Raw genomic sequence first — 23971 nt, 5'->3', positions numbered from 1 at the left:
TATCATTTTCATTCATCCACCAATAAATATTTTATTTATATTTCATTATTTTTAGTAATGGATCTGACAGTCCACTAACTTTATTTCACTCACATTTTATTATACACTAATAATATTAAAAGTAGGACTCACCTTCCACGAACCATTTTCACTTACTTTTTACTCCCTCCGTCCCAAGGAAGATGACCCCTTTCTTAGGCGGCACGGGATTTTATGCAACTTTATTTTGTGTGTTAAGTGGAGAGAGTAAAGTAAGAGAGAGGGAATAAAGTAGAGATAAAGGGATTTCCATTTTAAGTAATGAGTCATCTTGATTGGGACAAACCAAAAAGGAAAGTGGGTCATCTTCAATAGGACGGAGGGAGTACTATATTTCTTAAAACCTATGTCCGGTTAAATTGTCCTTATATTAGTAGAGAGAGGGAATACAAACAATGTACTTCCTCCACTCTATTAGTGTTGATTACTCATCCATCCATGAAATATTATCCACTTTTCACTACAAAAAATTTAGTAGTACTCCATCTCTTATGAACACAAAGTTTGAGGCGCAATTACTAGCGTTAAGAAATTTTTTAAAATAACCATAATTTAGGATACAAAAGAAAGTGGCCCTAGTTGAGGGCAAATTATCTTAATCTTTTGCTTTTTAAGACACATTTATTTGTTTCCCTTAACTTTAGTTGAGACACAAACAATAAGGACACTTTATGAAGCATATGAGGTATTATTAGACACACAAATTAGCATCCTTAATAGCATTAAAAAGTGTCTTTATCTGATTTTTTTGTTGTAGTGTTTGCCATTTCAGTCCATCCGTTAAATGTTGTTCATTTTGCTTCTTCTTTTTTCATTTTTGATAAATGAGGCTCACTTTTCACTAACTCATTACATTCACGTTCTATTACAAAACTAATTTATAAATGTGGAACTCATATTCCACAAACTTTTCCATCCTCTTTTCTTCATATTTGTTCAAAAACCATGCCGAGTCAAATGTGGACAACATTTCACGAATGGAGGGAAGTATTATTTTCTACAAAAAATATTTAATTGTGATCTGAATATCAACGTAGCAGCTGGAAGTACACGTCGATTAAGTAATTGATATGTAAACAACGTGTAATGTAGATGATCGATGTACATAATTTTTGTTGTCATGTCGACATTCTGATTACTCGAAATACTTTTACACCGATATTTTATTCTAAAAAATTAAACAACGAGAACTAAACGACAATTGCACATTTTCATATAAATGCCTCAGAGATAGAATAAAATCAACAATTTACGCAAGAGTGAACTACAAAAATGGTCCCTGGACTATAGGATTATCTCATAAATGGTCTCTGGACTTTAAAAATATCAGCAGTAGTCCCTGGACTAAGGGTTAATATCATAAACGGTCCTTTTGCACTGTTTCGAGATGAAAATGCCCTTTTGAGGGGTTTTGGGTAGTTTGGGCAATTTGATCTTTTTACACTTTTAACATTTTAAATCTGATATTATTTTAGTTATATACTAAATCTGATATTATTTCAAAATTATCATTCTTTTTTTGTCATCCTTCACTTTGTTTCTTTATTTCAATATTAGATTTAATTTATTAAATTAAATTTTAAATTTTGATTTATAAATATCAATAAAATTTTTAATTAAAACTATTAATTTGTGGACACTATAAATATTGATTAAAACTATTAATTTTTGTTATTTAATATAATATTCAGCTGAATTGAAGAAGTATAGAAAAATAATTAATCATGATGGAACAATAAGAGTTATTCTATTTAGCCTTCTTCGATTGTTATAATTGCTTGTGATTAAATATTATGAAGTTGACTAAAAATTTTATATAGGAGTATTTTTGTTGAAATTTTATAGTCATTTTGATTGTTTTTAAATTAATAAACGAAAATTATATTAGTCTTACATTAGATGCATATTTATTTCATAATAAATCGTGTTATATGATCTATTTATGATTAAAACTATTAAATATTGATTAAAACTAAGGCGCTGTCATATCTTATTGATTAAATATTAGACACTATCAAATATTGATTATGACTATTAATTTTTGTTATTTAATAATTTTTATAATTAAAAAGATTTATTGATATTTAAAATTTAATTTTGTAAAATTAATTCTAATATTGAAATAAAGAAACAAAGTGAAGGATGACAAAAGGGAAGAAGAATGATAATTTTGAAATAATATCAGATTTAGTACATAACTGAAATAATATCAGATTTAAAATGTTAAAAGTGTAAAAAGACCAAATTGCCCAAACCTCCCAAATCCCTCAAAAGGCATTTTCGTCTCGAAATAGTGCAAAAGGGCCGTTTTTGATATTATCCCTTAGTCTAGGGACTACTGGTGATATTTTTAAAGTTCATGGACCATTTATGAGAAAACCCAATAATTTTTTTTCCCACTCAAAATATCTAGTTTTTATATTTAAAAATAAATTTGTATATTCTCTCCCCTCACGAAAACAATTTTTAGAATATGAGTATAATTTTGCTTCAATATTTAAATCAATTTATTATAGAAGACAAAATAAATAGAATGTGGAGTCGACGCTATTGAGCTGTAGAGAGGCAATACAGTGTGCCAAGTCAGCACACAGTAAATCATCAGAAACACACAGCTTTTCCCCCTCTCACGGGTGGGGCCCACGCGCCCTCTTGACTTCCATTTAAACCCTTTCTTCTCCACACATTTCCAATTGTATATTCACTTCTCTTTCTCTCCTCTCCAAACCAAAAAAATCTCCGTTTCCCCTTCCGATTTTTCGATGCTACAGAGCCCCGCACTCGCCTCCACATCGCCGGCTCCCCTCCAGCAATTCCGCAGCCGCAATATGTCCGTCCGAGCCGAGGCGGCGCAGCTGGCCGTGGCGGCGGCGCCGGACCGCCGCAGCCTCTACGAGGTCCTCCGCGTGAGGCGGAACGCGTCGCAGGTGGAGATCAAGACGGCGTACCGCACGCTGGCGAAGCTGCACCACCCCGACGCGAGAGCGCGATTCATGGATTCCTCGATCGCAACGTCCGCGGACGGCGGGGACTTCATCGAGATCCACAACGCCTACGCCACGCTCTCGGATCCGAACGCCAGGGCGGAGTACGATCTCAATCTGACCGTCGATTCGCGCGGGCGGTGGAATCCCGGCGGCTACCGGAGCCCTGGCAGGGGGAGATTCTACCAGACGCGTCGCTGGGAGACGGACCAGTGCTGGTGATGCCGCGTCAATCGCGATTCAGGAACATTGACAAGTCGTATGTATATGCTTTTGCGATCCTTTTGATTTTTCCGATTTTTAGAAGGGGAAATTATTAGAATACGGTTTTTCTTTGCTTTTTTTTTCTTTTTGTTTGGAATTCTGAATGTAATTCCCCGGTGTAGAAAAGTATAATATTAATGAAGACTGATTATTGAGAAAGAATTTGTTGTGATTGAACCAAAATTTAATCTCATTGGCTACCTTTGAAGATCTATTCTCAGAAACAGAAAATGCTGTACGCGACTGCGACGCGGAAATAAAATACTAGTAAGAATTAATAGAGAGAAACTATCTCCCCACCCCAAAAGCAAAGAGGAAGAAGGTTTCAGCCTTCCTTTCCAGTTTTCTGGTAGCTGTGCTTTTATCTCTTTACACAACACTCATTAGTTGTTTGTGGAGAATCTGATTTTGTTGATTACTGCTACTCCCTACGTCCACGATTAAGAGTCTCATTTCTAAATGACACGGGTTTTATGAAATGTTAAGAAAAGTGGGTGGAAGAAAGTTAGTGGAATAGAGGTCCCACTTGTATATATTAGTTTTAAATGATATGAGAGTGAAATGAGTTAGTGGAATGTGTGGTCTCTTTATCATTTATGGTAATCATGAACCGGGACTCTTATTTGTGGATGGACCAAAATGAAAAAACGGGACTCTTATTCGTGGACGAACGGAGTATTAGCTAAGAACTAAATTTATATTGGCAACTTATCAAATACTCAGTCGTCCAAGTTAATTGAGTCGTACTCTATTCAATTTTGGGTGGTTCCAAGTTACTTGAGTCATTTTTTTATTTTCTATTTTGGCTACATTAATGTCTTACAATTTTCAAAATCGTAAGGCAAATTTTTTTTCAATTATTTCATCCTCTCTTTTCCAACTATTACTATTGATGTGGCAACTTATTTCATAACACGTGGATAGAACAGCGTTAGGCAAAACGACATCGTCTAAGTAGAAAATGGAAGGGGAGAACATGATTTAGTGTGGGGACAAATATTGAATTGCGTAAAACGGTTAGTTTATGATGAATTTAACGTATTGTATGAAAATGTATTCATTTATAAAAGAGCAAAAAGGGTTTAGAAAGGGAATAAATTGCTACATATGAAAATGCATTCATTGAACACCCAATTTCTCATAGTAGGGTATATTTCACTCCAAATCACTAGATTTGGCATGTGGAAAAACATGAATGAGTAACTAAAGTTTAGGCAAAGTAGGGCCACAGCGCACTCACTGCAACAGCATATCCCTTAATTGCATATATATATTTCAAATGAAACTGGGAAAATCAATATGACAAACAAATGGAAGAGAGTCAAATCCAGACACAGAATTGTAACTGGACAGACAGTGTACCACAGTACAAAATTGCATATGGAAAACTCACTAAAACTGCATAGTTAAAATTCACACAAACTGCTGCTAACAATGGTCCTATCATTCGGGGAAAAGGCAAAAGATTTAAGCACCCAAATCCGAATGGCTCCAGCAAACCACATCAATCATTTAGAGCTCATGAGCATGGAGTTGATGACATGCATGATCAAGCGGATGTTGGCAAGTTCAGCACCGCCCAACGTTGGAAGGTTGCGCTGGTGGTTTAGTATTTGATATACTTGCTCAAAGATTGGGCGTACATGTACTGCGATCATCGGGTCAGTTGGATTTATTGCAGTCATAACCTCCCGCATCCACGTTAACTTACGAGGTGTCTCATTGCTTATATCACAAGCCAATTGCTGTAGAAGGGAGAGAAGTACACCTTGGCTCAAAGGAAGGGGATTCACCGAACAAATTCCGGGTAAGTCGACCTGGGCCAAACCATACAAATTTATTACACTAAAAACATAGTCACGTTAGAAAACTGTCTGCTGTTTAATGCAGATAAATAGAATATAGTGCAGGCCCAAGCTAAGTTGAGCAAGTTTTGATTAGGTATGAAGAGTATAGTGAGTGTGGGGTCATATTAGACATACACAACAAATTTCATTAGATCCACAATTTTATCAAATTCACTATAGAGTTAGTCCAGCACAAACATCTTTGTTGCTAGTAATCCAAATTCACTAAGTTCAACATGCCAATCTTCGCATGCATCTCTCCTCTGTAAATTGTCTTTTTACCATGAACTGATTATATTTTCAGTTTTCTAACTGCCTATCTTTTTGTTGAGTGACAAAGTTATTCAATCCTCTCCAGTTTCAATTCTCAAGTGAAACATTCAATCATTCAATGGGGAGACACAAAGTGAGCCTCATCTCAAGTTTGACAAAATCCATTTTAAAACCTCCTAGCCATATTCCTACATTGGTACATGAGTATGATCTAGCAATTAGCCTCATCATTCTCCAACCATGTGCCAAAGCTACCTAAGTTAAAACCTGAACCCAACCACAGGAACTCAGAGTAAGGCATGTAACTATCGTCAGCACAGACAATACCTGAGAGCACAGCCAAGATACTATATTAACATCACTCATCTGAAGGGCAGCGGTGAAAGCTTCCTCATACTTGCGCTCAGCTATTAATCTAGATAGCTCTTTGGTCGGGTCAGGGGGAAGCTCAAGCTAAAACAGAAAAGCCTTTTATCAGATGAAATAGCTATAGACAGAAAGAAATTAAATTTTATAGATAACACAGCCAACAAAGAAAAATAACCAAAAAAATAGAAACAGCAAACCTTCTCATGAAGTGAACCCAAAGGACCATTACTTAGTTGACTCAATAGACTCGGAGCTTTAGAATTCGCTCCGGATACAGCAATAGCTAACAATTTTCTTTGACCATCAAGCAACTCGTTGCTCAAAGTTTGAGTCATTGATGATGCTGAATTTATAGCATCCTGAAGAGTAAAATAAAATTACTGTTAGGTGGATAAGAAGTACAATGAGATAAACTCTAGTGTCTAGACTAAAGCTATCCTAAAAAGTAGCAATGGTGATATTAAAACATCATAATAACACCATCAACTTTAGTACCCTTAGTGCAAGCGCTAATGGAGAATGTGATGCCTCAAATTGTTGCTGAACCACTGACGTATGCTCAACCATTCCTTTTTGAAATGCTGTATCGACCTGCTCAAACATGGTCCTACATGACATCTCAAATGCAGGGATTACAGAACCTTCCAGGCTCGATTTCAGGGTTTCCTGCATTGCAAAGTCAGACTAAATCATATACAAAAGATTCAGGAAAGGCAAAGCGTGTTAACAAAAATGAATACTTTCTACTATAATGAAAATCCAGTTAATCATATCTTGGAACATATTGATATAACAAAGCTCCCAGTTGGCTAGGTCATGGCTTCATTGCAAAACTAATAACCTTATTATATTTGGTTTCACATTACATCATTAGAGAGCTTTAGGCTAGAAAATGATACAATATAAATGCTTCTCTATCTACAACCCTCAATTCAAAGCAAAACAGAGCAACTGAGCATGATTATGCATGAATCAGATCTTTGATCTTTTAACTTAGATACTCCTAAAAAATTACAAGAGCTTCACCCAAAGAAAAAAAAGGAACTGCAACCACCCGACGTAGTAAATCAACTATATTGTTGTTCAATACCTGCAGAGCTTGCTTGCCAGAAGTTTGAAATTGAACTTGGATTTGCCTAGCAACCAAAGCTTCAAGTTTGGAGCTGACTGATTTTTCCAACAGATTTACAGCTTTATCACCTACTCCTTTCTGATAACAAAAATCATGTAAGTTACAATACATGGTTGAACAAAAGAGAACCAAACAAACTGAGGTTCTAACCTGGAAGCTCTCTATAATGGAAGTGGAAATTGTTTTCTCAATGGCTGGCGTAATGGTGCGTGCCACAGATTGCCCAATCGTAGTCAGTTCTCTCTTGACAGTTTTCTCTATGATAGCAGGCAAGTCTTTGTTTAAGCAATTACTGATTGTATTCGTTAGCTGTTGCATGCGCTCTTTAGCTGCTTTTTCCTGTTTTGCATTTTCATCTTGAAGACGAGCCCACAAAGCATCAGCATTGGCTTTGACAGCTTTCTCCATGCTTCTTCCCAAGGCTGCCTCAAGTCTTTTTCCCTCTTTGGTAACTGGAACGGCAACCATCAGTGCCATTTGTTTCTGCATTTCATTTTGCATGTTCACAATCTGCAAGAAAAGAAAGCAAAAAAGTAAAAATGAAGTAATGGCAATAGTTTGATGCATCAAGACACAGTAAATCCACATAAAATGGCAGTACTTGAATATCAACAATGTATAAGACTGCAGATTTGTAATATCAAAACAAATAAAAATTAATTTAAAAAAAGCATAGATCAACTTACATGTTTAGCATTAGCTACAAATATATGTTTCCATACTCAGGTATCCTAATTGAGAATGTAGCCATTAAGTTTTCCATAAAGTTGCTCAATTTGAGATGTAAAAATAGTCAAATACAAAAATGAGAATGACAAACAACAAGAAGTCGTGAGCGAAGAATTCTCTTTAGCCCTACAACTATTAAGTATACAATTCAGATGGACACAAATATTCACTGAGGGGCAAGGATAAAAGAGCAGACACTAGAAATCATGAAAGGTATCACAATGGTGCTAACAAAAATTACTGATGCAAGATCTATCATAAATACTAGCAAAAAATGAAAGCAAAATCACCTGATTCAGCATTTCTTGCATGGAAAGTATTTGTGGAACTCCAGTTTCTGCCTGGGGAGTACTAGAGCTAACACCTGGTTCAACAGTAGAATCAGTTGAATTGAACTCACTAGGAGATTGTGAAGATAGACTCGATCCTTGAGCACTCTTTCCCTTTTGCTTCTTCCCTTTCGTAGTTGGTGCAGTTGGTTGAGCAGCCAAAGGGGTTGAAGAATCGGCATCCTTCTGAGTCATATCCTTTGCAGAGTCATGACCTTCTTCCACTGTGGTAGAGGGTTGGGTATCTGCTTCTCTTCGATCTGTCCCACTAACCTGCCTAGCTTCCTCCACAGTGTACGTTTCAGGAGACAAGATGCGGCATTCCCGAGCCATTCCCATTCCAAGATCAGAAGCTTGAGAGCAAAAGGTTTTTTCCTTATTCTCTGACACAAAAGTCTCAAGTTCTTCTCGGGGCTCAATATCATTACTTTGACTGAATCTTGTTTCGCCAACAACTTTGACCTCTACCTCAACATTCCTTGTATCATTGCTAACTACCACATCTTGAATATTACGCTCACCCTCACTTTGGGGCTCAATTGCGTGGTTAACATCAGAGGATGAAGTGGCCATCAATATCTCAGCAGGAGTTACCAAATGAGTGGGGTGTTTGAACTTGATTGGATGATTGCGAGCGGCAGAAATATCATCTTGAGAATCACCATCCAATGAAGCAACATCAGACAAGTTTCCATGAATACCATCTATTGGTCTATCTACTGAATATTCAATCACTTTCTGCTCCGAACCAGGTGGGCCATGCTCAATGCTGCTTGATCGACTAAAACCAGATAGAGATCTAGAAACCCTGGGACTCAGAGGGAGTTGAGTTGAAGTGGCAAGAGAAATATCAGTTTCATTAACAGCTTTGGACAAATTAACTTGTTTGGACTCCATACTTGAGGTAGCAAACTCTTGTATAGCTGGTGACTCACCGGAAGCAGCACCAACAGCATACCTAATGGTTGATGCATTATCCAAGCCACCTTCATGCAGGCTTGCCTTGGGAGCTGTGCTAGATAAAGAAATCTCTGATGGTTTACTGCCAGAAGGCTCCATCCTAGCAATCCCTTCAATACTTGCAGCATCCCGTGAGACACTAGAGTCTGTCTTCTCATAGACTACATTCTCTGTAGGGGGTGGCAGACACTGTGACAAGTCTAAAGCATACTGCTGAATAGCCTGTGTCTGGACACAATACACTTGAACAATTTGTTCACCATGAGGTCCTACTTCGCTTGTCCCTGTAAAACTGAGTATTGGCATAGTGACTGTAAATTCTGCTATATAATCAAAACAACTTGCTGCTGGGTTAGGACCATATTCCATGTGCACAGCATAAATAGCATTTCTCTTAGCATTTGCTAATAAAAGAAGGCCAGCTTGTGACAATGCTGCTACTTGATTGAAGAAACCTTCTTCTAGTTGACCCTCTGAACTTCTCAATTCCAACGTCTGAATACAGTTCCATGATTCTGCGTCACTAGGAAGCAACCACCCTTCTTCACTTGCTGAAACCCATATCTTCAATTCTCGATTCAGGGGGCCCTGCATGAACACTTTGACAATTGAGTGCAGCAACAGAAAATCATGAACACCGTCAAAATGAAGATGTCTAATTTAAAAAATGACTCCCTCCGTCCACAAAAAATAGTCCCATTTTTTCATTTTGGGGTGTCCACAAAAAGTAGTCCCACTTTTTCTCCCGTCTCTCTCATACTTTACTCACTTTTTCCCCTTCCCTCTCTTACTTTACCAATTTCACATTAAAACCTGTGCCATCCATCCATGTGCCTATTTTTCAGGATGGGGGGACACGGGGGAGTAATAAATTCAGAAGATGAAATATAGAAAATTCTCCGCTGCATGTACCCCAGTGATAAGTATGATATGATCGGGGCGATGAGGAGCAGCCACAAAGGTCACGGATTTGACAGGTTGTCCATCATGTGGCCTGAGAACTGCAATTGGAGATGACTTGCGATCCTCCCAAATCTTTATCTGCAGTTACAAACAGAACAGGTATGAGAATGACCAAAACTATCAGAAAAGGGGCGGCCTAAGTGTGCAGAAGGAAATTGCAGATACAGAGTTTACACACTTTCTCAACATCAAATGCGCAACTTTTTTTTCTTGTATGGTAGTGTTAATGAAGATTTTTATTTAAAACATCATCACAATTAATTACGGATATTGCTCGATTGATCAAGTACCAAATAAATCATTCAGTGGTATTTTGATAGTATGAGCAAACTTTACAAATCAAAGGAGGCTCTTTTAGACTTAAGTTGCAATGAAGTGTGCAAATGATTTAAGGCAGCTTATTACGTTCTACATACCTTATTTTCAAATCTTCCTTGGTTTCATATCAGATTTCATTTTCTTGCTTTATGGAATATCTGTCATAGGTGTTACTTTTCACTCCTATATTCTAAGTTGAAGTTATGTAAATTAATATCAAGTCTCCAGTATTTCTCGGATTACTTCATTGTATGCGTATAGCATCATCTATTGTCAAACCAGTAAAAGTCGTGGTTTGACTAGCTTCTTTATTTCCCCCAAAAAAATCTGCATCTTCATTGTATTCATTTAAAAAATGAGTGTTCTACCTTATTCTATCATGTTTTTTAGCTTGCAGAGAATGGTAACAAGTCTTCAACCAAGTATTTTTATCCATAGTCCCCACGTGTGGTACAGATTGATAAAGATCTACTTCTAAGAATTTTTTATGTAATCCAAAAATTGATTCATCAGAACATGATATTTCAGCATCTTTCCTTTTCGGAAAATTACATCCATTTCATTCTGTCAGATAGCTTTTTGAATGACATTTTCTTGCAGGGTCGACTGACTATAATCATTAAATTCACACGTAATGTAGAATCTATAGCAGTAGTCATTACTCACAAACTCCAAGTAAAATTTAATCCAGGCTTTTCATTCAAACATACTTTGCTTTCTTGACAACATATGTTGTAAAGAAAATAGAGTGTGGTAGTAAAAAGTAAAGAGATAGATCTGATAATACTAATATGTTTGATCCATAGGAGAATATCCACTCTATCCATGTTATAGCAAGAAAAGTACCGTAGCTACTAAATATAGAGATGTCATTATTCATATCAATCAAGGCTAGCACTCAATGAAGGCAGTAAATAAAATTCCATCAGGAAATAAGAGAGTTTAAAAAACAAACCGTTCCATCCACTGAAGCCGATACCAAGCGTGTGGTCATCCACTGGCACATAGACAAGTCAGTCACTTCTCCATCATGGCTGCCAACAAGTTGGACGCCATCAATCAACTTTTCAATTGGACATTTAAGTGGCTCCTCTGCTGAATACTTTTCACCTTTTCCAACTTTTGTAGTATCAATCTTCAGAACGCGCCTACCGATTCCCACTACAAGAACTTCCTGAAGAAGGATAAATTTCTTGGTTAACTATTAGTGACAGGGAGGTGTAAAAACACAACTACAGAACATATATAAAAGGGCAGTATACTTGTTTATGACAGTGCCAACAAACTCTAGGATGGAGAGATTCCCCCTCTCCAGTAATTTGTAAGGCAGTAACTATCTTTCCAGTAATCTGAGGTTTATCTTCTTCGTCAGAACCTTCTGTTATTTTCCACACGTAAACCCGCCCATCAACGCTTGCACTGTGTGGAGCACATTAGCATGTTAAGGAGAAATTAATTGGTGTGAAGAATAAAAACAGCTGGCGAAGAGTATACCTAGCCAAAAGGTGAACATCTTCAGCAAAGAAAGCCATGTCTGTGACTCTCTGCAAGAAAGTTCACCATTCAATACGTAAATCAGGAGAACTTATTGATGCTATTGACGAGCCAAGCTAACAAATGAAACATGTCACCATAAAATTACCACAAATAAGATCAATAGAGTGATTTTACCACTCTAAACCACAGATCATGCCATGGGATATCATACAAATTAATGCATTAAGTCTAGCTAACAAGGCAATCATCATATAGTATAGGATGTTCTACAAGGACCTAATAGTAAACTATCAAGTTCCACTAGTGTTACATATCCTGGAATCCAGAAAGATTGTACTATCAGTAAAACTATATTCCATTCCCACAGCAGAACTCCCTTTCACTAATGCCCGAAAAATGACAGCTTAATCAGAAATTTCAAGACAGAGAATACATTTTAGTTGCATCACACCATTAACTAACCAATACAAAGATGCAAGCAAAATAAAACATGACCATAAGCAGTCAGAAACTACATTTGGTTTAACCAAGAGATTAATAAATCAATAAAGGGAAACAATATTTGACATACTTAAGTGAAAACAACAGAATCTAATGAGCATAGTGTGGTAGCAACCTGCGCTAGACCCTTAAGCAAGGATCTCAAAGCAGTGTTAATATTGAGCACCCGGATGGCCCCCAACTTCAGCCCATAACAGATATAAGTCTTGTTGACCGCGATTTGCCTCCCCAAAACAAGTCCAGGATCTGATCCGTATTTTGTGATGGGTGTAACCTCAAGTTGAGGCTGCACTTCTCCGGGCAATCTAACATCTATGTCGTAAACAACATTACTTCCGATCAAATGCCGCCCCTTGGGCAGCTTACTACTCGGCATCCGCATTACCGGGCCCTGATGTGAAACAGCCATACCCTGGCCAGAAGAGGGCAAGACGTTCACATTCTGCAGCATAGCAAAATCAGAGCCCGATGAGGAAGTGGGGTGGATTTGAGCCATTGGCATTGACAGCTGCTGCGGAACAACATCCATGGTAGAAGGCGGCGCACTCAGCAACGCCATCAAACGAGCACCTGGATTATTAGGGTTTTGGGGGTGGGGATTTGGGGGGTTCTGAAAATTATTTTGGTGCTGCGAATTAGGCGGCGCCTGCAGCTGGGGCTGGAGCGGCGGGGTGGGATAAGACATCGATCTCTGAGGGTGCACATTAGCATACTCCTGATGCGGCGGCGGAGGGGGGTTGGAGTAGGGGGTGTACACCGGGTGGTAATGGTACGGCGACGTCTGTGGGGAATAGGAGTAGTTCCCACTTCCGGCGCCGGTAGGCGGCGGATACGATGCCGACGGGACTGGGAAGGGGGCGGAGACCAAATTAGGGTTGGAATTAGCATTGCTGACGTTGTTGGGGAAGCTCTGAGGGTTAGGGTTGGAATTGGGGGTGGAGGTGGGATGCTGCTGCTGAGGCGGCGGCGTGGAGGGCTTGAACAATTTGTGCATATCGAAGGGACCTCCGCCTGGTGCGTGGGGATTGCCAGGGGAAGCCATCTGTATACGTATCTACCTATCAATCAATCAAGCAAACCGATCGACTGCTGCAGCTGGAATCTGAGGTGGAACGATCTGATCGATTTTCCGGTGGATTCAGAGCAGCGGGCATCTATAGATTGATTGAGAAGTGGATTGAAATAGTGAGAAATTGGGAGATCCGATGTAGGAATTTGGGGGTATGGGGATGGAGTGATGAGTGAGTGAGGAGAGACTTTTAAGCGACCAAATTATGAAGAAAGATGGATTCACAAATATTATTGTTTTTACAGTCGTCGCCAGTTTTCATTTGATCGGAAAAAAAGATTCATGGCGTCATTCAGTGACATATTTCCCGAGAAAGTCCTTGTATTTTTGGAATATACTACTTTGGTCCTTTAAATGATTGCAAATTGGATTTATGACTGGTGCTTATGTTAGGGCTTAGGTTCTATTTTTGATGATTTTATTAAAATGAGTCGCATATATATTGATGGATTTGAGAATTAGTGATGCACGAATTTTGTCTTCAATTGATATATTCACTTTCTTTTTACCATCAAAAGTTTTTCACTTGTTTGTTTCAACCTAGTCAAAAAAGCATTTGCATTTAATCATGAGTTGATATCTCAACTTGAAATATTAGTGTGTATTTTAAAAAGTAAAATATGTAATCCCAGTCCGGGGTTGATCAATTGCTAACTCATCTCTTAATTACTAACTATAAATAAGTTACGATCATAGAAGTTTAGAGATCTAACAGTCTATAAATTATCATGTGTAATTTTATTTTTTATTTTGTAATATTGGAAAGATAAGAATATCTATCAAATTTAGGGTTGGGAAGCGTTATGTTAATATAGTGTATTAAATATGTCAACACGAATACATGAAAACGTAAATACAGTTTCACATTGACATTATCCATGTATTATATTGTATTCATGTAATCTGTTGCACGAAATATATGAAAATTGGCGAAAATATTATCAAATTTTGACATCGAAACATATGCATGTAGGATCTCGTTTGAATCCTTGTAAAATTATATTTAATTTGATATATGTAGTGTAAAAAATAATTTAAATTGAGATAGTTATATGTATTTAAGTTTTGAAATATTTTTAAAAGTTAGTTATAACTAACTAGGGATGTCAATTGGGCCAACCCGTTCGGGTTCGGACCAACCCGAGGGCTATTTGGGTCCGGGGTATTCGGGTTACGAAATTTCGGGTCATAAATTTTCAACCCTGACCCTGACCCGCTGGGTTTCGAGCTAACCCATCGGGCCATTCGGGCCTAAGAACTTTAAAAAATAATCTCTTGTAATCAAATTTCCCTCAATAAAATGATTTTAATTTTTAATTCTTTTTTTCTTCTTAGTGATAGAATCATATAAAATCTTCAAAAAAATTTCATAGTTTTCCTCAATAGTTGGGAGAGAAGTCTTTCATCTCAATCAACTATAATCTAAACAAAGATAAATTAATGTTATATCGATTAATTTCAATTAAAGCTTGTGTTCGTGTCATTATTTTGGCATTGGTCATAATTAATTATTTTAAAATTAAAAATCATATCTTACGTGAATAATTATTAAAATGATAAATATATTGAGATTTTGATGGATTAATTCTTAATTTTGGCGTTGGTGGTAGTAAAACAATAATGGCAGGTGATAGGACGATGGAATAATGAGTTGAGGTGGAACTTGAAAGTTGATAATGTGGGATTGAGTTAAACGTGTAGAATGTAGATTGAAAAATACTAATGAGTGTGTCACATGAAATTAAAAAATACAAAAAATCCTTAAAACTCAATATTTTTTAATTAAAAGTTGCAACCCGTCGGGCCAACCCACAACCCGTTCGGGCCAACCCGTTTAGCCCGTTTTGTATTCGGGTTATAAAATTACAGCCCTATTCGGGCCAACCCACGGGTTTCGGGTTGAATTGACATCCCTATAACTAACTTTTTGTTAATTTACATTGTATTGATACTATTGACTCAAAGATCTTATGCATTGATTTAAGATCTAACGCCTATTATTTGGCTGTAGTTAACAATTTAAGTAACCCGTTAATTTTACCGGGCTATTCGGGCCAACCCATGGGTTTCAGGTTGAATTGACATCCCTATAACTAACTTTTTGTTAATTTACATTGTATTGATACTCTTGACTCAAAGATCTTATGCATTGATTTAAGATCTAATGCCTATTATTTGGCTGTAGTTAACAATTTAAGGGTGAGTTAACAGTATAACACACCCTCTAAGTTAGATATATGTAATCCTTTTTAAATAGTAGAGTTTTAAGAGTTATTGTTTAATGGAGTACGTTAAAGTATTTAACTATACCGATGTGAAATAGACAAAAGATATTCAATAAAGGGCCTAAATCATCAACCCCGGAATGTCAATACGATCAACAAAAAACGTCAATAAGGGTATTAAGGCCAATTTACAACAAATTAGTTGTAAGTAACTTTTGAAAAATATCACATAACTTTAAGACGCATATAACTTTCTCGATTTAAATTATTTTTTTGCACAATATATATCAAATTAAAGATAATTTCATAAGGAGTCTAACGAGATCTCACTTGTATATGTTCCGATGTCAAAATTAAAAAAAAATCAGAAATTTTTAATTTTTCCGTACATCAACAAATGCCAACATAGTGTATAAAATATGTAAATATAATACATGTAGAATGTTCTTAAAGCAATGTGTTGACATTCTCAAAGCATTGTGTTGATATTTTCAAAACACTATATTGACATTTTAATCCAAAATCCTAATTTGGTAGTTGTTTTGTTTTGTTTTGTTTTTTTTTTTTAATTTTATCTTTTTTTATTTAATTAATAAAAATGAAAATTACGTGTGGTAAATGTTAGACTACTAGATTTCTAAAATTCTATGATCTTAAATTAATTATAGTTAGCAATTAGAGAGTGAGTTAGCGATTGATCACCCCTCTATGATTGAATTTATCAATAATAATTTATTTTTTTTAAGAAGAAATACAGATAACACATTTAAATTATATTAGTAAATTCCAATTAATCAACCTGAATTGAGTAAGTTTGACTTCACTCTATTTCATTAAAAATGACAATTTTATTTATTTCAGAATCACATAATCACATCAAAAGTGTCAACTTTTCTAATAATGGATAATATTAATCCACTAACAAGTTCTCTGATTGGGTATGCTAATCATCCATCCACATCCTTGACTTGACCTAATCAAACCCAACCACTAATGATCCACTAGAAAATATAGTCAGTTTGTTATTTATTATCAAATCATAGCCCAATTTCTTCCCATAACGCTTATGGCCCAATTAAAAAAAAAAAGGGAAATTGGTCTCTAAAACTATGAACTTTGCCCAAAATTTGGTATTTTCCATGAACTTTGAAATTGGTATATAATATCACGAACTTTGCATTTTGTTTGGTATTTCCCATGACATGTTTATTACTATATTTGACTAACTTACGAGGCTTTTATCATACTTGACACAATTAAATCAACGTGGTTTTCAACGTGACTTTTTATGCTACATGTTATGAACTTAAAAAATGGTTTCAAATATTATAAAACATATCACGGTTGCCTATGTTAAATAAGATTTTGATGAAAATATCTTATTTGAGTGAATTTGGGAAATACCAAATAAAATATAAAGTTCGTGATATTATATACCAATTTCAAAGTTCATGGGAAATACCCAATTCTCATACGCACGGCACAAGAATCATACGTAAGGTAAAAGGAAATTTTAGAGCTATCTCCGGTGACGCCCTTTCCACTATAACTTCTATTAGGATTTCCCACAAAAACCTCCTGCCACGTCACTAGGACTTCCCACTAGGACTTTCCATCCCACTGCACAATGCAGGACTTTCCGCAATAAAATAAAATCACAATTATTCAATTTATATGTTTCAAATTTATGAAATTTAACGAGACATATATATAGAGCCGTATTTATAGAATTTTTTTAAAAAGAAAAATAAATTAAATTTTAACTCGGACGTCCGACCCCCTCCACAATGACGGACGTCAGGTAGGACGTTGCAAGGATATCCGAGGACATCCGACGGGCTAATGGGACGGGCGTGTCCGACCTTTTGCTCCACAATGGCGGACGTCGGGTAGGACTTCCGCGACCGCGACGTCCGCCGTTGGAGATGCTCTAAAACTTAACTAATACGGATTTACAAGTCATAATCCAAATTCGAATTTAGAAGGAAATAAACAAAAGTTAAAACTGAAATTATGGAAATTACCTAATTTATTTTATACATATAAAATGCTTTTAAAATGCCATGAATAAATAAAAACTTGATTAACGGCGGAGTAGTATAAAAGCGTCGTCTCAATCAGAAACAGGTTTTACCGCAGCCGAAAATTCACCGCAGTGGTAAATAGCTGAAGAAGTAAAGCGACCGATTTCCTAGAAAGCATCAGTCAACGGCGAGGAAGATAACTTTCGGCATTAGTTAAAGTATCAACCAAGTAGGAGAAAATCTAGAGCCTTCTCTTATTAATTGCATAGCTCCATACTCAATTTTGGATAATTCCTCGAAGAATCCGAATCCAATTGCGCCGGAGAAGATGAAGATCACCGTCATGACCACCGACGAGCAAATCGTCACGCTAGAAGTCGATCGCGACGAATCGGTAATTTGCCCTAACTTTCTGAACCCTACCTCCCCTTGATTTTTGAAGTATTGTTGATTTTTGTTCTTTTTTTGTTTTTCAATGCATAATTAACAGGTTGAGAACTTGAAAGCTCTGCTTGAAGTTGAGGTGGGGTGATTATTAGTGTTGTTATTGATTCTTTCTAATTTTGCTTGGTTTTTTGGATAGTTTGTGATTATTGATATGGAATTATGTGCAATTCAATGTGTGTGAACAGACTCGGGTGCCGCTGCAGCAACAGCAATTGCTGCTTAACGGGAATGAGATGGGGAATTCTCAGAAATTGAGTGCTCTGGGTGTTGCTGATGGAGATTTGGTTATGATGGTTCCGAACGCCGCGTCCTCTGGTTCCAGGTTTATCTTTGAATTCTTGAAGTTTTAATATTTATGGCATTGAGATTTATAGTACTATTTAGGAAAGTTTCTATGTAGTTGTACGTTTAGCTATAGCATAGTATGAATGTATGATGCTATAATGTTAATTACTTGCTTCTCATAATTCTTTTCCTTTCTCTCTCCCCCTCTTCTTTAAATTGTCCCCTTTAATTTTTTGGTAAAGTAATAATTTTGTTTGGGAATGTATGGGAATTAAAGTGTTTCCTTGGAATGAATGAGTTTTTGCTGTGATCTTTAAATAGAGCCGGAGCACCTTCAAGCGAAGCTGCGGGCTTCAATCCTGATGGTTCAGCTGTAAATCCCTCAGCTTTCCAACAGCAAGTGCGCAGTGATTCGAATTTGATGGCACAACTGTTTCAGGTACTATATCAATTGGGAAACCAAATAAAGTGCTTCCTAATTTAGTTTATTAAAAAAGAAATAAAAATAATATGCATGTTCTTGGTACAGACGTAATGATGTTGATAAAGATTTAATCTTGACAATGTTCTGTCATGCTCTTATACATGATTAGGATCCTGTGCTAAGTCTGTTGTCAAGAGTTACACTATCGCTGCAAACTCAATTAACTTTATTGCTATGTTCCTCTCTTCTTGATATGCAGCTATCCAAACATCCATATGTGAAGCCAATTTGTGCTGAGTGATTTGAGACATGTGATCATGCTAAAAAATGAATGCGATCTCTATATTTGATCTTAATGAGGGTGCCTGACTCTTTTGTTTGTTCTTAATGGGGTGCCTGACTCTTGTGTTTGATGTTAATGGGGGTGCCTGACTCTAGTGTTATTAGTTCCAACCATGCTTACGAGAAAAGTAGTCATGGTAAACCAATATGGATTATATCCACTCATAAAACTCACTGCCATGATTTGAACTCAAATGTTACTCTTCAAATATTATACTATGGCTTTTAAAAGTGCCCATTACCTTTTAGTTAGAGTATTTTGAAAGGATGATTACCTCTTTTCTTTTGACCTATTATATTGAGGGAGGGGGTGGGGGATGGGCTAGTATTGGTGATTGCCTTCATTTCTTCCATCTTTGTTTTTAGGTTTTATGATTCTTGGTATATTTGCATCCAAAAATCTAAATCTATAGCACTTAGATTTGGTGCTGATCTTACTATGGCATTTGAACTGATAGAGGGATCCGGAGTTAGCACAAGCCATACTTGGAAATGATCTCAACAGGTTACAAGACATTTTGCGCGCACGTAATCGCCAGAAATCTGAATTAAGGCGTCAACAAGAAGAGGAAATGGTCAGTTGTGTCTCAGCTATTCCTTCATCTATAATTGTTTCCATTCTATAGTTCCCCTATTAGATATAGCAGTACATGCTTCTTGCCACGGGGATGATCATGTGTAGTAATGCTGTAATTTCACATGGCTATGTTTAGATGCTTCCTCCTATCTCATAATTGACTTGAAGAGATTGTTTTTCCTGCTTCTCAAGAATTTACTAACTTCTCATAACACATCACATCTGATCCTTGGCTGGAATCTGCAAAAGTTACTGGATGAAATACTAAATGCAATTTCTTAAATAACAGCCCTGACTCACAGTTAAACTGCTGTCATCTGAATCTCTTCGTTCATTGTTTAGTATTATTTTCTTGGTTACTTTCCAATCAGAATACTGATAAGCTCATTAGTTTTATGCTCCCTCCGTATTCAAAAAATAGAAACATTTGAAACGGCACTTTTAATGTAGAATTGGTAAAGTAAGAGAGAGGAAAAGAAAAATGAGCAAAGTAAGAGAGAGGAAGAGAAAAAATAGTGAAAGTAGAGTTAGTGGATTGTGGGGTCCATGTCCTAAAACAGGAAGATTCCAAAGTTTCTATTTTTAAGGAACGGCCCAAAATGGGAATAGTTGCTATTTTTAAAAAAGGAGGGAGTATTTTTATTAGCACATGCCTTTTGGTTTTTTCTTTTCCTGGTTTCGTTTTGAATGCATTTCTCTCTTATACATAATAAATTCATATTCTTTATTTTTTAATGCTGTTTATTTGGGCAGGCTTTACTTTATGCAGATCCATTTGATGTGGAGGCACAAAAGAAAATAGAAGCCTCTATTCGCCAGGTTGCTCAGTTTTCCTCTATATAATGTCAAGATAATTTGCAGTGCGTAGATTGACATTGATATTATATTGAGAATCTCTTTACTTAAGATCATTCATAGTTATGCTTAACTGGTTTTCTGAACCCATTTTTGAATATTTTCTTTTGGCTTATTAGCCAATATTTCCTATATTCCTTTTCTGTTTGCTGCAACTGAGAAATATTCCAATATGAAAGAATTTGTAGATTAATGTTTATCATCTTTTATCTTGCCGGTGTTTTTTGGTGGCTAGATAGCCTAGATATTATGAAGATGCATGCAAGTGAACTGGTTTTAGTTGGTATCCATGTCATTAAGACCTCCGTGTGTCCGATGACAAAAACTTGTTGCAGGAATCTTAAATTCAGTTTAGAATACTTTTTACTGTGGTTTTGATGTCGGTTCAGGATCTAGATAATTTTTTTTGCTTAAATCAGTTATTTTGACCTTTACATTGTTGTTTTGAACATTTGTATACAAAAGATTATTGGATCCAACAAACCGTAATTGTTTTTGGCAGAAAGGCATTGATGAAAACTGGGCTGCAGCCTTGGAATACAACCCTGAGGCATTTGCAAGAGTGGTAATTATGATTGCCAGCTTTCCATTCGGAGTACTTAATTATTTTTTGAATATAAAGTTTACATCAATGTTCATATTTCCAGGTCATGTTGTATGTTGACATGGAAGTTAATGGTGTTCCGATGAAGGTAATGATCTGAAAATTTAGTTTAATTTGTTTCTTTTTAGTTGCTTTTTCAAGAGACCGGGTGGAAATATGATAGCAAGTCCTATGAAAGAGAGATATGGGGCTAAATAGATAGATCTGGAATCTTAAAGATGAGGCCTCTATCTCCTGTTAGGCGAACCCACTCGACTGACATAGAAGACATACTAATTAGGTTGCTTGGAAAAGTTTAGATTGGGCTTTATTTCTTTACATGGGTATCTGAAATGCTGCAATATCACACACAAACACAATTAAAGTGCTATCTGTTATTACTGGGTAGCCGTGAGCTGCTTGGCTATTCCAATCCAGACTTTTCATACTAGTATAGTTCAAGTTGGACTGTTTTTTAATTGATTGGAATGTAAAACCATTTTGACAATATGCACAATGCTTGTAGTGATATTTAATATAGAGAACGATGGGGATAATGTTCCTGCTAATGTGCAGAAGCACTTTCTGCTGTTAAGCTATGTGAAACAATCTTGTTTTCTTTGTTACAGGCTTTTGTTGACAGTGGAGCTCAGTCAACAATTATATCTAAAAGCTGTGCTGAACGTTTGGGGTAACATAGTACTATATTTTTTACTGCATTATATGTTCTTTAGATGATATACTTGTTGACTGATTGGGATGGTCGTATTATTTTATTGTTCATTACAGATTGTTGAGGCTTTTGGATACACGCTACAAGGGTATTGCCCATGGAGTTGGGCAGTCTGAGATTTTGGGTCGGATACATGTTGCTCCTATCAAGGTAGGCCTAAAAAATGATTAGTTGCTTTTATATATGATTACTAAGAGGTGTCTGAGAATTTGAAATGGGAGTTCTGAAAATGGTAGAATTGGTTTTGCAAGAATTTAATGTTTTGCTTATTGTTTGTTTTGGAAATAAGAGAAGGCAGGGATATATTTATTCTAAAAACGTGTGATAATTATATTTTTGATGTCTAATCATATTGGGAGTGTGTAAGTTTCAGAATTGGATAAATTCATTTCTAAATTCTTAACAAAGGCTTCCTGGGAACATGAGTTCAGATGCGTTTTAGTGTTTTCACGACTGAACAATGTATATCATATTACACATTATCCCTTATAAGCTTAACATGGTCTTACATAACACTGTAGATTGGAAGTATATTCTATCCATGTTCCTTTATGGTGTTGGATGCACCCAACATGGAATTTCTCTTTGGCCTGGATATGCTCCGCAAGCACCAAGTACCTTTCTTTTATTTTGTTCAATTCTTTTTCTTTTACATTTCTTTAGTCCTTCTAGGATGCTTGGTTTGATATAAAGCCATCATATGCAGTGCATTATTGATCTAAAGGAGAATGTACTGAGAGTTGGTGGAGGAGAGGTTTCTGTACCTTTCCTAGCAGGTAATTATTTGGCATTGTATATCTGTTTGAAGGCTATCATGTTTATGGAAAAATTTATATCGTTGAATATATGGCTCAAAAATACGGTTTTGATCACATTTGACTAATGTTATTGAAATTCAGAGAAGGACATTCCATCACAGTTTCTGGATGAAGAGAGGTATGCAAAGGATGCTTCGAGCTCAGGAGCACAAGTAAGGATAAACTTGACCTTGCTGCTCAGTTATATCCGTATTTTTCCCAGTTTTGTGTTTTACAAATGATTTCCATATGTCAGACAGTCAGATCATTCCATATTCTCCTAGAACTAGTCAAATTCTTGTGTAATACAGTAACATATTACTTAAGTTTTATGCTTATTGCTTTAGATTTTTGTTCTTTAAATATATGTCCATGCAAGGTAAATCAAACCAATAAATCTCACAAATGTCTTCTGACTTTCAGGCAACATCAGCAACTAGAGAGAACGTCAGTTCACCAAGTGGACCTTCTGGTTAGTTCAGACAATTTTGAATCTGCATTTATTTATGGATAAGGAACACATGATAAATATCCTAACGTAGCAGGGACATTGTTGTTTCTGCACTTATTTGTTAGTATTGATTACTCTTCCAAAATTTAATCCACCATTTTTGTGTGATTCTCCTACCATCTTTTCCGTGGCATTTACACGTACTTTTAGACGTATACTATGGGAAACTAATGTCCCTTTCTTGCAATCTGCAGGAAGTCTCAGCAACAATGCTTCCCAGGTACACATTCTTTACCGCTTTCAACTTCAATTAAATTTTATTAATGAAGTATATTTCCTTGCTTCATCTGATGAAGATATCTACTCTTTCGTACTAGTATTATGTTTGTGCCTGTTACCTCTCCTTTCTCGCAAAGCTGATTTTTGTTAGGGGCTTATATGTTTATAGCTCATTTACTAAGTTGTGGGATCCTTGTCATGAATTTTACTTCTGCCTGGGTCAAATGATGTTGCACATTGTATGTTTAGGTATATTAGTATGACTTTCTAACCCCGAGTGATGAATGTTTGCAGGGAGCTGAGTTTGAAGCTAAAGTTGTGAAGCTAGTCGAACTTGGGTTCGGAAGAGAACAGGTGGTTCAGGCTCTGAAGCTTTTTAATGGCAACGAAGAACAAGCTGCCGGATTTCTTTTCGGGTGAAGGGGATCCCCCTGCAACTGCAAAGAAAATTCTTGCTTTTTTTCTGAGTTGGACTATTTATAGAAACATTGGATTTTAAGGAACGGATTGCTTCATTCCAAACGGAATTAGCAAGTACTTGATGATGTCTTCGTTTAATGCTCTATACTTATGAATTCTTTAATTATTTCGACAAAGTAGATACTTTTATTTTGGATAATTGTTACACTTACACGGACTCGTTATTTTCTTTTTCATTTTCGCACATTCATGTCT

The 23971-nt window shown here is 36.3% G+C and overlaps 3 protein-coding genes across 3 annotated transcripts; 2 read left to right on the top strand and 1 right to left on the bottom strand.

Moving 5' to 3' along the window:
• Positions 1-2735: 2735 nt before the first annotated feature.
• On the top strand, positions 2736-3449 carry LOC125218817 (chaperone protein dnaJ 11, chloroplastic-like). Its single transcript, XM_048120591.2, has one exon. The coding sequence runs from the start codon at positions 2802-2804 to the stop codon at positions 3243-3245; it is 444 nt and encodes a 147-aa protein (XP_047976548.2). The 5' UTR covers positions 2736-2801; the 3' UTR covers positions 3246-3449.
• A 1088-nt stretch (positions 3450-4537) lies between these two features.
• Positions 4538-13521, bottom strand: LOC125185627 (enhancer of mRNA-decapping protein 4-like). Its single transcript, XM_089056533.1, has 12 exons — positions 12321-13521; positions 11702-11751; positions 11470-11626; positions 11163-11381; positions 9839-9967; positions 7928-9514; positions 7059-7418; positions 6867-6986; positions 6272-6442; positions 5974-6135; positions 5735-5860; positions 4538-5104 (listed from the first exon to the last, which is right to left on the bottom strand). The coding sequence occupies exons 1-12, from the start codon at positions 13245-13247 to the stop codon at positions 4796-4798; spliced, it is 4317 nt and encodes a 1438-aa protein (XP_088912659.1). The 5' UTR covers positions 13248-13521; the 3' UTR covers positions 4538-4795.
• Positions 13522-17645: 4124 nt separating this feature from the next.
• Positions 17646-23915, top strand: DDI1 (ubiquitin family protein). The gene is made up of 16 exons (XM_048122221.2): positions 17646-17917; positions 18014-18046; positions 18156-18292; positions 18577-18694; positions 19480-19596; positions 20352-20417; positions 20956-21018; positions 21101-21145; positions 21666-21727; positions 21826-21919; positions 22291-22383; positions 22476-22545; positions 22669-22739; positions 22990-23038; positions 23272-23297; positions 23591-23915. Exons 1-16 carry the CDS (start codon positions 17852-17854, stop codon positions 23714-23716), a joined length of 1236 nt encoding a protein of 411 aa, XP_047978178.2. The 5' UTR covers positions 17646-17851; the 3' UTR covers positions 23717-23915.
• Positions 23916-23971: the final 56 nt, after the last annotated feature.

This window comes from Salvia hispanica, chromosome 1, assembly GCF_029641045.1.
Source record: "Salvia hispanica isolate PSC_SH4W2 chromosome 1, Shi_PSC_v1, whole genome shotgun sequence".
Taxonomy (NCBI): domain Eukaryota; kingdom Viridiplantae; phylum Streptophyta; class Magnoliopsida; order Lamiales; family Lamiaceae; genus Salvia; species Salvia hispanica.
This window is presented reverse-complemented; position numbering and strand designations above follow the sequence as displayed.